Source organism: Oncorhynchus masou, chromosome 15, assembly GCF_036934945.1.
Source record: "Oncorhynchus masou masou isolate Uvic2021 chromosome 15, UVic_Omas_1.1, whole genome shotgun sequence".
NCBI classification, from domain to species: Eukaryota; Metazoa; Chordata; class Actinopteri; order Salmoniformes; family Salmonidae; genus Oncorhynchus; species Oncorhynchus masou.
The window spans coordinates 2,733,419-2,747,226 of record NC_088226.1 but is presented as its reverse complement, the minus strand read 5'-3'; the positions used below and the strand labels follow the sequence as shown (position 1 = coordinate 2,747,226).

The 13,808-nt window shown below is 42.9% G+C and overlaps 1 protein-coding gene across 1 annotated transcript; it reads right to left on the bottom strand.

The window, feature by feature from the left end:
• Window positions 1-1,597: 1,597 nt before the first annotated feature.
• On the bottom strand, window positions 1,598-13,441 carry LOC135555319 (3 beta-hydroxysteroid dehydrogenase type 7-like). Its single transcript, XM_064987656.1, has 6 exons — window positions 12,844-13,441; window positions 9,456-9,611; window positions 8,060-8,168; window positions 4,550-4,649; window positions 3,803-3,965; window positions 1,598-3,626 (listed from the first exon to the last, which is right to left on the bottom strand). Exons 1-6 carry the CDS (start codon window positions 13,001-13,003, stop codon window positions 3,214-3,216), a joined length of 1,101 nt encoding a protein of 366 aa, XP_064843728.1. The 5' UTR covers window positions 13,004-13,441; the 3' UTR covers window positions 1,598-3,213.
• Window positions 13,442-13,808: the final 367 nt, after the last annotated feature.

Here is a 13,808-nt window from a genome sequence, read left to right as displayed (position 1 = left end):
TGTGGCAAAAGGTCGCAAAGTTCAAGGGGGCCGAATACTTTCGCAAGGCACTGTATATGGTCATCTGCAGCAAAGAAAGATAACAGCACAAAAACATCCTGTGGCGGACTGCAATAGCATCGAATAGTCCCTGTGATATGCAACTGTTCAGGGACGTCAGGAACCAATACATGCAGTCAGTCAGGAAAGCAAAGGCTAGCTTATTCAAATAGAAATTTGCATCCTGTAGCTCTAACTCCAAAACGTTTTGGGACACTGTAAAGTCCATGGAGAACAAGAGCACCTCCTCTCAGCCACCCACTGCTCTGAGGCTAGGTAACAAGGTCACCACCGATACATCCATGACAATCGAAAATTTCAATAAGCATTTCTCTACGGCTGGCCATGCTTTCTTCCTGGCCACCCCAGCCCGGCCAACATTTTTGCACATTTTGTTTATATTGTTGTTCAGTGTCGTATAGTCTTTAACTCCCCTGATTACTTGTAGCTGTATATTCCGTTAGTTTGTGCTGTTGGTCTCACTCAAGTGGCTGCTAGCACCGTCATGAAAAGGGGCATGAGGGAATCCCTACAATATTATGTATTTCTAAGTAGTAGGTGTCGGTGTAGGTTCCTTGTCAATCATTGGCTTATTGGTAAGTAAATCAATCAAACCTTTATGAATGCATTGCAGACAGAAGTTGACAACAGAAACACAGCACGTATGTTTCAGAGTAAGTTCTGCAAAGTAAAAAAGGTCAAAGTTGCTTTAATATACTTGCAGTCAACCCCTAGTGGTGTAACTGCCTACGTCAACACCTTCTACTCATGAGACCAAGCCCATGCATATACAGTTATACAAACTTGCAGGAGAAAACAATAGTCCAGTGTTTTCTAAGGGCTCAGCTGTTCAATTCAAGTGTGGCTTACAGTGGTATGTCTGACTTCTCTCTTATCTATTTACTCCCCTGCAGGGGTCTATGTCTATGTATCACTTTTAGCCTTGAGGCGCTTTCTCAGACACCCTGTTTTGACTAACTCACACATCTCTCAGACCGTTTCTTATAAGAGGCAGAGACTAAAAAATAACTAAACCTTATAATGCATATATATATTACTAATCTGTGGTCCAGTACCCTATACATGTAGTGTGGGAGTGTCTTATAGCCCTTCCCCTTCTATTAATACATCATAAGCATAATCAATTATTATAATACATCAATCATTTGGTGTAGCTCCCATCATGACCCCCATCATGACCAGGGTGACCCCCATCACAGGCAATGCTGAAAAGTCATCTTTAGACGTACTTTTCTTAAATGTTGTTTTGTAATTGACTAAAACAAGTAGACAAGAAAATAACTTTTGAAAAAGGTAACCACAAGTTGTTTTCCCCACAGGCAGGCAGGGGCGCAACGTTCTATCTAATATCGACTGGGACTATGTAAAGGACATGTAATGAATGTGTTGTTAACATATATTGCATATGTTTCTCCATTTAGTTTCTTTTGCAGTTTCCGAGGTCCCCATAGTGGACCGAGGCCGTTTTCAGGAAAAATCATGCGTTGTGTCTTTGATAGTATCATGTTTACCTTATAAAAAACAAATCAACTTTGAATTCATTAAAATAGTTGTATTTGGAATTAAACATAAATACATAATACATATTCAATACAATATTCAATACAGAAAGAGTATACTTTCCATGTCACAGGGGGCTGCTGAGGGGAGGATGGCTCATAATAATGGCTGAAATGGAGCTAATGGAATGGCATCAAACAAATGGATCAAACACATGGAAAACATGTGTTTGATACCATTCAACCAATTCTGTGTTCCAAGTATGTCTATTGTTTTCTTAGGGAGCTGAACTTCCTCACTTCAATTCTCCTCGTTAGGAAATTAAACTAAACGAGTTTTGGGTCTCAGAGGCGCTCTTTGATGTGGGCGTCTCTTGTGTTTGTTCCGACGTGGGAAGCATTTCTACTTACACTGTGCTAAAACAGTACACACCCTTTGAGATAACTTGAAACATTCAAACAAGGTCTTGTGTCTGGAAGAAGCCTAAATTAGCTAGCAAGCTATCCAACTTCTTTGCTGGCTGGTGTGCGACAGTGTCAACATTGTTGTGACTTTAGATAGCCTATCTCTGGGGATAGTTTGGGACCGTCAATAAATTACACATTGTAAATGGGACAATATTTTCATGTTACACATGTTTTATAGGTGTCTCATGAAATGCTTACATTTCTTTAATGTAGTTGGTTTGAGACAGGCCATTTTCTACCAGAGAATATACTTTTTTTATTGCCTTCAGTTGCTCTTTAAGTAATGCTACTTCTCAAAATTATAATAATAATCAATTATGAAATATAAAATTAACATTTTCTCTGTCTGAAGTTTAAATCTGACTGCACTGGAAAATGTTATCTTTAATGATTTTTTTTATTATTGCTTTTAAATTGGCAGTGCATTCGGATTATAAAATCACCTTAATGTATAGCAGGTGATTTATAAATCTCTAAAATCACATAGAACATAAGACAATATTCTCTGTGTGCATTAATGCATGTTTAAGATGTAAGTACTTATTTTCTTGCACTAGTGCTCTTCAACAAAAACAGATCAAGTCTATGTAGTGATGATGTCTTGTGAAAAATGTATTGCATTTTCATGTATGTATTGCAAAATATGTATAGCACCATGTATTGTTGGAAATAGACTCAAAACAATTCATGAGCAGCTTTCCTATATCACATATCTATATGCCCTTTTATGACTACAATCACATTATATCTACCCCTTTTTTAAGAAGATGAATATTGCAATGTCCGATAAAGCCCCAAACATTTATATTGAATCTCCAATATATTATCTCCTATTTAGGGCTGGGAAGGGTCTCATGTGAATCAGAAGATCATGGGATGGATAAGTGACCCATTTCAGTGTGGAACATGCCTTGTCATCATTTTGCCTGAGGAGCTACAGGCTAGCCACAAGTAGTAGGAGGACATAACCATTTTTGAAGAACACGTGCAGGAGGTCATAGCTCAGGGTTTAAGAGTTCAGGGGTCAAGAGTTTGTTTGCATACGTGTAATGAATATACTGCTTATGATGGAGCAAACATAGTGAGAATATAAATCTGAGATAGTCCTCTTACTCCTCCATCCATCCCAGGTTATAATGTGTGGTGCATCGGTTTAGCCCAGAAAAGGTTCCACCAGACCAGCAGATCAGGAGTCCTTGGTGCCTGCGAAGGGAAAGGTGTCCACCCATCTCTGTGTGCGGGCCTTGCACTGGTCCCAGTCATAGAGGGGGCGGTACTGGAAGTGGCGCTGGGCCTTGTCTGAACCCACTGTGAAGGAGGTGCTGGCCACAGCGAGGGTGTAGCTGTTGAGTAATGGTGTGTAGCTGCACACAGGCTTCAGCACCCAGCGGAGCAGGTCATTCAGGCACGCCACAAACCACAGCACCAATAGCGGCACATGGACCTGGCGGAAGTTGAACCCAGACAGGAACTGCATGTTGAAATCCTCATAACTCTTGTAGGGTGAGTCGTCATAGCAGAAGTAAACTTCCCCTCCAAGCCTTTGGGGGTGCTCTCTCAGGGAGCGAGCAGCCAGCAGATGCATCCAAGCCACATTACCTGAAAAAAAGAAAACTACGCTGAGAACGTGTATACCACTAGCCTAATTCACTACTGTTGAACAAGTTAAGTAGCCACCTTGGTACATAACCAAGAGCCCAGTAGAAAATCAGCTAAAAGGACAACTCAAGATCTTGTAGGTGTGGTTAGGTATCAGCACGCGTTTCAGGACTCACCTACATAGACACGGCCATGTTCCGTGTCCTTTGGGACGCCTCGAATGATCCAGCCCCCTGTCCTCACACCCATCTGATAGAAGTCCCTCATCAGCTGGTGCTGCTCACCATAGATCCCTGTGGGACGGAGGGAGCATGTGTACAAGCAGGCCCCTTCATTCACCTGGCCAGAGAGAGGAGAGGACGGATGTGGTAACAGAGCATTAGAAACTGATGGGAGCAGATGGGAAATGAAAACAGTGTTGAAACCCAGAATCCCAAATATGCAGTTTTAACTCAACATGAGAAGGGTGGAGAACAACAGAAGGGTGGAGTAGACTAACACACAAGGCCACAAGGGAACACTTCAACAGCTTTTTGGCAGAGTAACTGTCGACAGGAATTCTACCATTTATCATAACCCAGAAATATTAGGTTTTTTTGCGCAGAGTAACAGCACAAATATGGCCATTGGGCAAAAAAATCTTACATGCAACATAAGCTCCAAAACATTTTTTTGTAATGGATTACTATAGTATATTTGTGTTCTGCGGTACCTTTTGGAGCAGTTCAGTCAAAGAGAGAGAATAAGTATCTGATTATGGTCCATGAAGGGATTCCCTATCTGAATCAGGCTATTAATGAGGGTACCTTTAAAGGCAACTATCCCCGGATCTTTCAAATGTCCATCAAATAGAAGCGTATGAGTTGGTCTGTGTGTGTTATTACCACGTCTTTGTATGAGATGTGATGTGTTAATACAAGTACCTTGTTGCCGTTGGCCTCCAGCACCAGTTTCTCTGCCTTGGCCTTGCTCCTGGGGTAGGGCATATCATGATAAACATTGTAGATGGTGTCTTCATCACCTCTGTGCATGAAAGAGAGAGAGGGGAATGGGGGGGGGGGTTATTATTTGATGACCTTGGAACAGAATATCACATTCACGTGTGGAATGTGAAATGATTCAGTATAATAGCCAGATGGACATTGGCAGTTTTCATGATGTTGTTTCTTCTTGCTGGCTGTGCAGGACTCATATCCTGTTGTTTCTGTGAATATTTTAGCAAAGTCAGTCATGCATGCAAAGGCTGACAGACATTTTTACAGATACCGTGACTGCTTTAGCTGATGTGGAAGGAAGAGAATGCCAAACACATCTGCAAATCCGGAGTGTTTGTGTGTGTGTGTGCGCGTGCGTCTGTCTGCATCTAGAAAAATATTTTCAACACGCGACAACTGGCAGGACGATTTCAGGGTTGGCTGGTGATCAACTACACTGCTCAAAAATATAAAGGGAACACTAAAATAACACATCCTAGATCTGAATGAATGAAATATTCTTATTATATACTTTTTTCTTTACATAGTTGAATGTGCTGACAACAAAATCACACAAAAATGATCAACGGAAATCAAATTTATCAACCCATGGAGGTCTGGATTTGGAGTCACACTCAAAATTAAAGTGGAAAACCACACTACAGGCTGATCCAACTTTGATGTAATGTCCTTAAAACAAGTCAAAATGAGTCTCAGTAGTGTTTGTAGCCTCCATGTGCCAGTATGACCTCCCTACAATGCCTGGGCATGCTCCTGATGAAGTGGCGGATGGTCTCCTGAGGGATCTCCTCCCAGACCTGGACTAAAGCATCCGCCAACTCCTGGATAGTCTGTGGTGGCAACGAGGCGTTGGTGGATGGAGCGAGACACGACGTCCCAGATGTGCTCAATTGGATTCAGGTCTGGGGAACGGACGGGCCAGTCCATAGCATCAATGCCTTCCTCTTGCAGGAACTGCTGACACACTCCAGCCACATGAGGTCTAGCATTGTCTTGCATTAGGAGGAACCCATGGCTAACCGCACCAGCATATGGTCTCACAAGGGGTCTGAGGATCTCATCTCGGTACCTAATGGCAGTCAGGCTACCTCTGGCGAGCACATGGAGGGCTGTGCGGCCTCCCAAATAAATGCCACCCCACACCATGACGGACCCACCGCCAAACCGGTCATACTGGAGGATGTTGCAGGCAGCAGAATGTTCTCCATGGCGTCTCCAGACTCTGTCACGTGCTCAGTGTGAACCTGCTTTCATCTGTGAAGAGCATAGGACGCCAGTGGCGAATTTGCCAATCTTGGTGTTCTCTGGCAAATGCCAAACGTCCTGCACGGTGTTGGGCTGTAAGCACAACCCCCCCCCCCCGTGGACGTCGGGCCCTCATACCACCCTCATGGAGTCTGTTTCTAACCGTTTGAGTAGACACATGCACATTTGTGGCCTGCTGGAGGTCATTTTTCAGGGCTCTGGCAGTGCTCCTCCTTGCACAAAGGCGGAGGTAGCGGTCCTGCTGCTGGGTTGTTGCCCTCCTACGGCCTCCTCCACGTCTCCTGATGTACTGTCCCCTTCTCCTGGTAGCGCCTCCATGCTCTGGACACTACGCTGACAGACACAGCAAACCTTCTTGCCACAGCTCGCAATGATGTGCCATCCTGGATGAGCTGCACTACCTGAGCCACTTATGTGGGTTGTAGACTCCGTCTCATGCTTCCACTAGAGTGAAAGCACCGCCAGCATTCAAAAGTGACCAAATAATCAGCCAGGAAGCATAAGAACTGAGAAGTGGTCTGTGGTCCCCACCTGCAGAACCACTCCTTTATTGGGGGTGTCTTGCTAATTGCCTATAATTTCCACCTGTTGTCTATTCCATTTGCACAACAGCATGTACATTTATTGTCAATCAGTGTTGCTTCCTAAGTGGACAGTTTGATTTCACAGAAGTGTGATTGACTTGGAGTTACATTGTGTTGTTTAAGTGTTCCCTTTATTCTTTTGAGCAGTGTATTTCCCTCATCCCTCTCTCTCTGTCACTCTAATTCCTTGGTATGACAGAAATTCGTTAACATCTGAAATGTTCCAAAAGAGATAAGACGACGCTACACAAAAACATTTTCGGCTCCCAGGACCCACCAGCCTAAAACAGGTATAACCAGACAGTTATAGGCTTTGTGTACCTGAGCCTATTACCTAACACAGGGCTGTTATTATGATTTAGTTACTGTTGCTGCACAGTTTTCCTGACATCATCACATAGCATTGCAAAGTACATTGGCCTGGATATGTTCATATTGAACTGGCAATGTACAGCTTCAATTCAATTCAATGGTGCAGATTAATTCTATCCTGTGATGTTCCTCATAGCTACTACTGACTGTCATCATCTTTGTCACATATCCACTTATCTTCTTATAGGGACCATATGTGATAAGTACATTCCTAAACACGCCTATAATAACACACAATGACATACACTGAATTTACCAAACATTAGGAACACATTCCTAATATTGAGTCTCCCTCAGAACAACCTCAATTTGTCGGGGCATGGGCTCTACAAGGTGTTGAAAGCATTCCACATGGATGCCGGCCCATGTTGATTCCAATGATTCCCACAGTTGGCTGGATGTCCTTTGGGTGGTGGACCATTCTTGACACACACGAGAAACTGTTGAGTGTGAAAAACTCAACAGTGTTGCAATTCTTGAAACAAACCGGTGTGCCTGGCACCTACTACCATAACCCGTTCAAAAGGCACTTAAATATTTGGTGTTGCCCATTCACCCTCTGAATGGCACACATACACAATCCATGTCTCAATAATCTCAAGGCTTAAAAATCCTTCCCCTTCATCTACACTACATCTACACTGATTTATGACATCAATAAGGGATCATAGCTTGCACCTGGTCAGTCTGTCCTGGAAAGAGCAGGTGTTCTTAGTGTTTTGTATACTCAGTGTAGAGCATAACAAGTCTGCCACATCAGAGGCTAGTGCTTTTGTCTGTGTTAGAGAGGGAGGGATGAGAGAGAGAGGGATGAAGGAAGTGTGCCTTGATGTGGGCTTTGCTTAATATCCATCATCCACTAGACCTTAATGCAACACTATGACTGGAATGCTCCCTATCTTTCATATCTCTCTAATAATAATACTAATCTTTATAGTCTCTCTCTATTCCTGTCTCCCATCTTTCCCCTGACCGGTCTCTCTCTCTCCTCGCAGTAAATGTCTCTCGATTGAGAATTAGGGAAGAATAGAGACATACGAGTTCATAGAGAAATCAGAAAAGAAAGTCACATGCCTGATATAATGCAGATAAGGGAAATCTCTACCGTACGGGCCAGACAAAAGACAGATGGAGGAGAGGTAGTGATTTAGTGGAAAGAGGGAAAAAACAACGAAAGCCTAGAGGAGAAACAGATGTTTGTGAAGTAGAACTCTACCTGATAAAGGGGTCTCCTTTCACATTGGGGCCGACCACCTCCATGCTGCTGGTGTAGACCAGATACTGAATACCATTCTCCACACAGGCATTGATCACATTCACAGTTCCTGTTAGAGAGACAAGGAGAGAGGAAGAGAAACATTCTAGAGGCCAATAACTAGAGGTAATCATTGATTTAATTGCAGAAAGAAAGGGCTAGGGTGTGATGCGGTCAACAGGAAGTACGTGCAGAACATCTGGACAGAGACATTGGCCGACTATGAGTACACAGGCACCAGGAGGAGCATGTTATAGGAACTCGCCCGGGATGATAAGTGTTTTCTCAGAGCTCAACACAAACATCCTAGAAGGATCTGATATACAGTAATTACACTAACTAATACAAACAACTATTCCTGTGAGGACAATGTCACATTTTCCAAGAGATGAAGAGCAGAAATATGGGACAGATAACCAGATCTGGGACAGTGACACACACACACCATAGTAGGCCACCCACCAGTGTCGGTGTTCATTGGGGTTATATAATGGTTCAAAGGGCTTGCAATTTTAATTTGATGTTTTTAGTTTAATAGAAACTAGATGAATTGCAGTGGATCACAGAGAGCAGCTGATTCTTTTTAATAAGTTGAGTTTGTAGGTAATTCAGTTCCATGAAAACCACCTGACAGGCTGGCACTAACCTTATCGTGAGATGTGAAACCTTTTGAGAGGAGTCTTTTACAGTAATTTCAATCTCATGCCAAGCACACACACAATTTCTATAAACAGACCTTCTCAGAGACTCACACACATTTACCCACTACATAAATACATAATGACCTTATTTGTGTATGTCTATGATTGCTGACTATAAAACCATTGTTGTAGTTGTCATCCTTTAACAGACTCAAGGGGCAGTTTTATAGTCAGAATGTTCAGAGGAAAACATCAGGCACGATAGGAAGGGAGAGGCGACAGGCAAACAGGAAAAACGTGGGTTATACCATGAATCACAATAACTTTAGGGAATACTATTTCATGGGTTTTCATGAGTCTCCATAACAGTTCCTGCTGTGATTTAATTTACAGTCAAGAGAAGCCAACCACCCCTCCTATTTTTGTCCCGTTCTATCATCAATCATCTTGAAGGCAACCATTTCTCCCTCTTCTCTTTTCCTTTCCCTCAACATATTTTCCATTCCCTTCTTCGTAAATCCTCCTGTGTCTTTAAGGCTTCCACACATCGCACCGAATGTGGATCTAGTGTTCGTCTGCCCACCGTTCAGCGCTCTGCGTTTTAGGGACCACCCGCTGTAGACGTATGACTGACCACATTTTCTTTGCTATTCTACATGTACAAATTGGTGCGTATTCTCGGCCAGTGAATGCTATTGCTGTGTCTGAGGCCTTACCTTGAACATTCACAGCCTGGATAACTGTCTCAGGGACTCTGTGCCAGACATCCACCAGGCTGGCCGTGTGGATGACCAGGTCTGCCCCCTTGGACACCTCCAGGACACTGGAGTAATCTGTGATGTCCCCCTGCGTCACCACCACCTTTACCCGCTCTGACGAGGGAGAGAGGGAGAAAAGTGGAGGGGGGGGTTTTAAGATGTTAGATATAGTGTAAAAGAGATTGTTTTCACCAGAATTAAATATCTATAAACTGATCTACAATGCACAATAATACAATTGATCCTAGATTGAGATTGGACAACAAGACATGGACATCACGAACAGAATAATAGCCTTAGAGAAGAATCAGACATGTTGTGGTTAGAAGGTCTAGGCGGCAGGGTAGCCTAGTGGTTAGAGCGTTGGACTAGTAACTGGAAGGTTGAGAGTTCAACCCCCCGAGCTGACAAGGTACAAATCTGTCGTTCTGCCCCTGAACAGGCAGTTAACCCACTGTTCCTAGGCCGCCATTGAAAATAAGAATTTGTTCTTAACTGACTTGCCTGGTTAAAAATATATATATATGTTGTGTGAGGAGGAACCAAGTCTTTCCATGCATGTTTCCATGGCTATATGAAGTATTCTTTGACTTGAGTGTTCATTTGTTTCCTCAAAATCAGATCCTACGTTGCCTAGCTACCTAACCAAATCTGCGTCCACTGAGGAACTCTCTGTCTCTGAAAAACATGTCATCTGATTGATGTAAAAGACCCAATCACCCCACCACAATTAATGTCTTCTCATACAAGGTCTTCATGTTTATTGGAACACCGGTAGGTGGGTCTCAACAAAATCACGTTCTTCACAAATGTGTCTTTTGAGAGCATTTGTCTGTTTGTTCCGTCTTTCCTTCTTGGAATGATAAGATGGAAAAGAAGCTGCCCTTATTCTCAATGTGCTGTCCCTGGCTTGGCTTATCTAGGTCATGGCCTTGAAATATATCTGATGACCATGAAGCCAGGACGGGGCTGGAGTCCAAGTAACCACAGGAATGGTCCTGACTCTTAAAAAACACACTCTTGCCTTGAAGTCACACTACTGCAGATGTCTCTTTTAGCTCTGCCTCAGTGGCTTGGTGAAGTAGCAAATCAAATCCAATTCTATTAGTCACATGCGCCAAATACTTACAGTGAAGTGCTTACTGACGAGCCCCTAACCCACAGTGCAGTTTAACAAAATACAGATAAGAATAAGAGATAAAACTAACAAGTAATTAAAGAGGAGCAGTAAAAAATAACAATATATACAGGGGGGGCCGGTAGAGTCCATGTGCGGGGGCACCGGTTAGTTGAGGTAGTATGTAGATGTAGGTAGAGTTAATTAAAGTGACTATGCATAGATGACAACAGAGAGTGGCAGTGGTGTGGAGAGGGTGCAATGTGAATAGTCTAGGTAGCCATTTGACTAGATGTTCAGGAGTTTTATGGCTTGGGGGTAGAAGCTGTTTAGAAGCCTCTTGGACCTAGACTTGACGCTCTGGTACCGCTTGCCATGTGGTAGCAGAGAGAACAGTCTATGACTAGGTTGGCTGGAGTCCGACAATTTTCAGGGCCTTCCTCTGACACCACCTGGTATAGAGGTCCTGGATGGCAGGAAGCTTGCCCCAGTGATGTTCTGGGCCGAGCATTTGCCATACCAGCCAGTGATGCAACCCATCGGGATGCTCTCGATGGTGCAGCTGTAGAACCTTTTAAGGATCTGACATTATTTGATGATTTCCATTGAACCAAACCAAAGCTGGGTTTTGTAATTACCCAGTAACTCCAGTAACTGTAATTTAAGTAATTACAGGAAGTGAACGCTTCAGTCAACCTTGTCCTCTGAAGTTTACAAGCCCCTCTCTTACTAGGCTACTGTAACTACATGAGATGCAGCAGCAGATCCCATGCTACGCAACATATACACCAATAACCAAGTTAAATTCATGGTTTGTTTTGGTTATCGTTTTAATCACTCATACACCTTCTCTGTGAAAACATATGTATGCTTCATATCTAAAGAGAACCTACAGAATGTAAATACTTTAGAAACATTTCAAGCAAAGGCTCAATGTTAAGTTGCAAATCTCATTCAATCACGGCATCTTGGTCTTTTCAGTTCACTGTTACAGCGAGATTAGAACTAGACTATGAGCTCTGATTACATAAAGTGTACTTTTGGCCTCCCCCTGGCTGGGCTATATGAATACTACTAGCCACCAGGCTTTGTGTACGCTTTGGAATAGCCTACATCCCTCAAATTCAAGTCTGGGCCTCGAAGCCTGCTCCACTGAGGTTTTTCAAATGTCCCCTTCTAAATCAGTGACTGATTTAGACCTGGGTCAAGAGGTGGGTGCAATTATTAATCAGGTAGAGCAGAAAACCAGCAAGCTCCAGACATAGTAGGAGGTGAATACCACTGGCCTACATAATGAATGGTAAGAAAATGATTTATTTCAATTGTTCCTCAGTCCCTACATCTCCTCTACTTGAAAAGCACATTCTCACCAGGGGAGAAATATATATGTTTGCTATTTAGGAGAAAACAAGGTGTTCTAATATTACCTGGATGTAGCCTATGGCAATATAGAGGTTAAAGACTAACAATGTAAGCCTATATGGGCGATTTCATTTGTAATCAATGCCATGTATTTAGCTCATCAGTCAAACACATCTATGGAGTGATCTTCTATCACTGAGTTTGGAGGAAGGCTCTGTCCAACAAACCTGTTGGGTGTGGGCCATGTGTTTATGACCCCATCATGCAATTGTTCATGCAGACCGATACAGTCAAATCAAACACATTTATAAAGAGCTTTTTACATCAGCAGATGTCACAAAGTGCTTATATAGAAAGCCAAAGATAAAGGGTGTCAGAAACGAGTTGTCATGGAATACAGCTGATATCCAGAATCTATTTGATTGGGTATGTATGGGAGTAAAGTTCTGTGATGCTCGTCTAGGTTCTCACTTTAAGTCATTTCAATGTGCTAAGGTAGATACAGACCTGAACTGTTTCACTGAGGAGTTGACACGCCACTCAGTGCATGAACCCCTGGACATTCAAGATTAGAGGTCTTGCCACTTGAGCTACTAGGAGTAGCTGAGCCCAATAATAATTGTAACCATGAATAAGGGTTAAGGGTAGCTTAACTCTCATGTTTAAAACTCCACCAGTCCCACAACTGCTAATCATTCTGGACATGTATGAGCCGTTTTCAACTCAGCAGCCTCGTGTGGTGTATGGTTATGCCAATGAAATATGCATAAAACATTATTAGACAAGAAAACTACAAATGGGGTTTGAGCATGTCAGTGAACTGCCAGACATTTACAATTTGTTTCAAACATATATATATTTTTTTACCTGTGCTGTGGCCATTTAAACTTGAGTCGATGTGTTTGTCAAAAAGTCGAATTTCCGTTACCGCATCCTCTTTCTCCAAAAGGACCTGTAACAGGTGTTGTCCGAGGAACCCACAGCCCCCGGTGACGAGATAAACCAGGCCCCGTTCTTTAGTCGACATTCTTCACGGTTGCTAGTTGCTACTATCAACAATTGATGTTTGGTTGATTAGTTACTGAGTCGTCCTTGGTGATATTCTCCAACTCCCTCTGCGATCCAACGTTCTAAACGAGCAGAGATAAACAACGAGAAAGAACAAAAAGAAAAAAAGACAGTGAGAGGTAGAGTTGCGTTCAGTCCTCTTACACGTTTGCTACGTTGAACAACCGTTTGTACTGAACGACACGCTCCCCCAAAAGGTTCTTGAATATACTACCATTTGGTAGATGTGGCGAGCTGTGGCTGGAAACAATAAGTGACATGTTTTAAAGGGAAGTGGTCATGCTGAAAGTGTTCCCCAACCCTCGTCGTTCAGTACGGCACCGTTTCCGTTCAATTGAACGTTCCAGAACGTAAAAACGTACTTAACGCAACCCTGATCGGTTTGGACACAGCGATCGTAAACTGATCCGCTTCACTGGACTTAATGAGTGACCTTCGACTTAGTGTTTGTTCTATCATCAGAGAAAGGCAAAGATCACTATGCAAAATGAACTCGATTGGTCTTCTCGTTTAAATGTAGTTTACTGTAGATAGGTTACATGCCACCATGATGAGATTAGAGTTTATTCGTCACAAGCACGGGGTTGCAGATGTAATTGCAGGGTACAGTGCAATTCTTCAACTCTGAGCTCCGACAGTGCAGGTCAAAGGGAAGTTATTGAAACAATACACCAAAACATATATACACATTTCCAACTCTATCAGTGATAAATGTCCATTGGGGTGGGGGCAGGATACATGTTTGTTGAGGGGGGAAATGTCCA

Coding starts and splice junctions, on each gene's coding strand:
- LOC135555319 (XM_064987656.1), bottom strand. CDS start 13,003: ATGTCGACTAAAGAACGGGGCCTGGTTTATCTCGTCACCGGGGGCTGT. Junction 3,966..4,549: donor TGGAGGCCAACGGCAACAAG/GTACTTGTATTA, acceptor CTCTCTGGCCAG/GTGAATGAAGGGGCCTGCTT. Junction 3,627..3,802: donor ACATGGCCGTGTCTATGTAG/GTGAGTCCTGAA, acceptor TCTTTTTTTCAG/GTAATGTGGCTTGGATGCAT.